This window comes from Bison bison, unplaced genomic scaffold (genome assembly GCF_000754665.1).
Source record: "Bison bison bison isolate TAMUID 2011002044 unplaced genomic scaffold, Bison_UMD1.0 scf7180017846673, whole genome shotgun sequence".
NCBI lineage: Eukaryota > Metazoa > Chordata > Mammalia > Artiodactyla > Bovidae > Bison > Bison bison.
Window position 1 is genome coordinate 18,419 of NW_011477246.1, and position 3,193 is coordinate 21,611.

At 66.7% G+C, this 3,193-nt stretch overlaps 1 protein-coding gene across 1 annotated transcript in view; it reads left to right on the plus strand.

Annotated features, from left to right (window-relative positions):
- KCNT1 (potassium channel, subfamily T, member 1) overlaps window positions 1-3,193 on the plus strand; it is a 19,834-nt gene that overhangs the window by 13,273 nt on the left and 3,368 nt on the right. The window contains 4 exon segments of the mRNA XM_010840502.1: window positions 1-72; window positions 324-344; window positions 1,058-1,382; window positions 2,743-2,805. Of these exon segments, the coding sequence (XP_010838804.1) occupies window positions 1-72; window positions 324-344; window positions 1,058-1,382; window positions 2,743-2,805 (481 nt within the window).

The following is a 3,193-nucleotide window of genomic DNA, read 5'->3' on the forward strand; positions in this document are numbered from 1 at the left end:
AAACTGTGCTCCTCCAGCGCCGAGATCCCTATCGGCATCTACAGGACCCAGTGCCACGTCTTCTCCACCGAGGTGTGGGGCAGGGGCCTGGAGATCCGGGCCCTTTTGGGGTCAGGTTCACAGGCGCCCACGTGGTTCCTTGGGGCGCTTTGGGGGAGGGGAGAGCACCGAGGGGCGCCCGTGCGCCGCCAGACCGTGCAAGGCGGCCTGCCTGCGAGTTATGAGCCCACGGGGCGGGGCGGGGTGGGGCGGCTCAGACAGCCTTGGCGGTCAGGGTAGGAGGAGCCCCACAGGTACTCAGGTGGCTCTGGTTTCCTTTGCAGCCCCCCGACCTCAGGGCCCAGGTGAGTGGTCCCTTCAAGCCCACGGGAGTGCCTAAGCTCAGCCCCACCCAGGCCTGGCGGGGGCAAGGGTGGTCAGGAAGCAAGTCCCCAGGTGGCACCAGCCAAGGTGCAGCTCAGAGAGGACTCCTAGCATCACTCTCCTCCCCCGTGTAGATGGGGAAACTGAGGCCGGGGTGGGAAGCCCAGGCTCCCCCCACCCCCAGGCTGTCTGCCCCTCAGGGCACAGCCCCCATCCTGGCAGGTACCCCTTCCTCCCCTCATCTGTCCCCACTTCCACACCCCCCAGGTCCCATGTCACCCACCAAGCCTTGCAAGGCTCTGCACGTCCCAGCCCACCATCGGGCTGCCCCTGTTCTCTCCTGCCCCCGCGGTGAGGAAACTTAGTCTCCTAGAGGGGCTGTTCCCTCCCCTACCCCACCGTGGTAAAGTCAGAACACACTGCCCCAGAGAGGTGGAGGGAGGCCCACCTCTCACCAGCAAGTCAGGGACGGGCCTGAGCCAGGGTCTGGGGAGAGGAAGGGACTTCCACCTGAGAGAAGAAGGGCCTGGGGTTCCCCCGGAACTGTGACTGTCCTCCCCATCACCCTAGCTGCTCCGTGGGTCCCCCCAGTCCTCTGCCCAGCTCCCGTTCCCCTTCCCTGTACCTGCCCCCGCCCCGCCCCTGTCCTGGGACACCCTTCCCCTCCTAGGCCTCACCCCTCCTCCCCGGCCAGTCCCAGGTCTCGGTGAGCGTGGAGGACTGTGAGGACACTCGGGAGGCAAAGGGGCCCTGGGGTGCACGGGTGGGCACGAGCGGCGGCAGCACCCACGGCCGGCACACGGTGGGCAGCGACCCAGCCGAGCACCCTCTCCTGCGGCGCAAGAGCCTCCCGTGGGCGCGGAGGCTGAGCCGCAAGGGCTCCCGGCACACGGGGAATGCGGCAGCCGAGTGGATCAGCCAACAGCGGCTCAGCCTGTACCGGCGCTCGGAGAGGCAGGAGCTCTCAGAGCTGGTCAAGAACCGCATGAAGCACCTGGGGCTGCCCACCACTGGCTACGGTAAGGGGCAGGGCGTCTGTCTGCTCTCCTGGCCCGTGTGGGGAGGGGGGCTCCCCTAGATCCAGCGCCAAGCCCGGCAAGGAAGGGTTCATTCACCCTCTGCTCCGGGGCCTCAGTTTCCACATCTGTAGAAAAAAAAGATGCCTATTGCCTGAGCCAGTAGGCAGCCATCCTGGAGGAGGCGGCTGTGGGTGGGGACAGCCTTGCCAGGCTCCATGAAAGCCAAAGGCACCGGCCTCAGCCATGGGGCAGATTGGCCACCTCCGGCCGGTCCTGCCGGGATCAGGAACACAGGACCCCATCATGTTCCTCTGAGGATAGGAACAGGGGCGTGGCGGGGACACCCCAGAGCCCTGGCCACCCCTCCCCGAACCCTCCCTGCAGCTGGAGCTTGTGTGGGATAGGAGCGGGGCAGGTCAGGGGGCCCAGCACCAGGACACTCCACCACTGCTCCTGGGGCAAGGCCACCCCATTCCGGCGACTTCAGGGCGCCGTCGCCAGGGCGTTTGTTGTCGTCAGCAGATTTTCTCTGTCGCTTGATTCGGGGAAAAGTTTGTGACTCTGACCGTGAATGGAGCTGGGGTCCCCGGCCGGGCCCGAGGAGACTGGCCCGCCCCTCCCTCGCTCCAGAGATGCTGCCTCTGTCGATGGGGCTGAAAGGGGCCCAAGCCCCCCGCCCCTCCACTGCAGCCTGGCCTCATCCACACCCCAGGCTGGGTGGAGGCTCTGACCTCCGCTAGGCCCCGTCTCTGGGGGACTCTGCCCCACACCCCACCTCGGGCCTGGCTGTATTTTTCTGGGCACCCACTCCCCTACCCCGCCACCTGCTGCTCACCTCCTGGGCCAGGGGCCCTCAAGCCCGTCCAAGTGGGACCAAGCGGCTTTGGGCTTCACCCAGAACTGCCCAAGGGTCTCTCGGGTCTGGCTACATGCCGGGCCCAAGGAGATCGCCCTCTGGGAGCGCCGCCCAGCCCCTCCCGGCCACATCCCTGCCGCACGGCGTACGCTGTCCACTTTGCGCCCTTTCCCCGGGCGGGTGCTGTCACCCCCATCCCAGGTGGCGTGCAGGCTGCTCAGGCTCCCAGTGGGGGTCCCGTTTCACGGCCCCATGTAACACCCTGGCAGACAGACGCTCAAGCCCAGCTGAGCCCCAGAGCAGGCCCCTGCCCCTCGGGGCTCCCCCGGGCCTCCCCGCCAGAGCTTGGCAGACAAAGAGCCGACTTCGCTTCTGGGACAGACGGCCGCCTGCGGCCTGCGTGCACCTCCCGCCCCTGCTCTGCCAGCCACCTCCTCTGTGCTGCTCGCTGACCTCAATCTCTCTCTCTGTTTCTGTCTGTCCCTCTTCCTGTGTGTTCCGTAGAGGATGTAGCAAATTTAACAGCCAGTGATGTCATGAATCGGGTAAACCTGGGATATTTGCAAGGTAATTCTGCTCCCGGGGCCGGAGTCTGGCATAGGGGGCGTGTCAACCCTTCCTGATGGTCCACCCGGTGGCCGCCCGCCCCGGCCAGGCAGGCAGACAGGGCGAGACACGAGAGAGGGTCCCTCCAGGCAGGGCCCCACGAGCTCCCAGGCCACCCCACTGCAGGGACCCTAACTTTCTCCCCACTGACTGCTGACTTCAGCACGGCCCCCTGCACCCCAGCCCTTCTGCCCATTTTGTTGTCTGAGATAAGCCCTACTCTGGACACACAAGCAGCCACTGGCCGGCCCCTGGGAGCCCACCCAGCTCTCAAGAAGCACCGGCATGGAGCACCCCAGGCCAGGGTATCCGCGCCCCCGGCGTGGTGGAGCACAGTGAGACCTGAGCT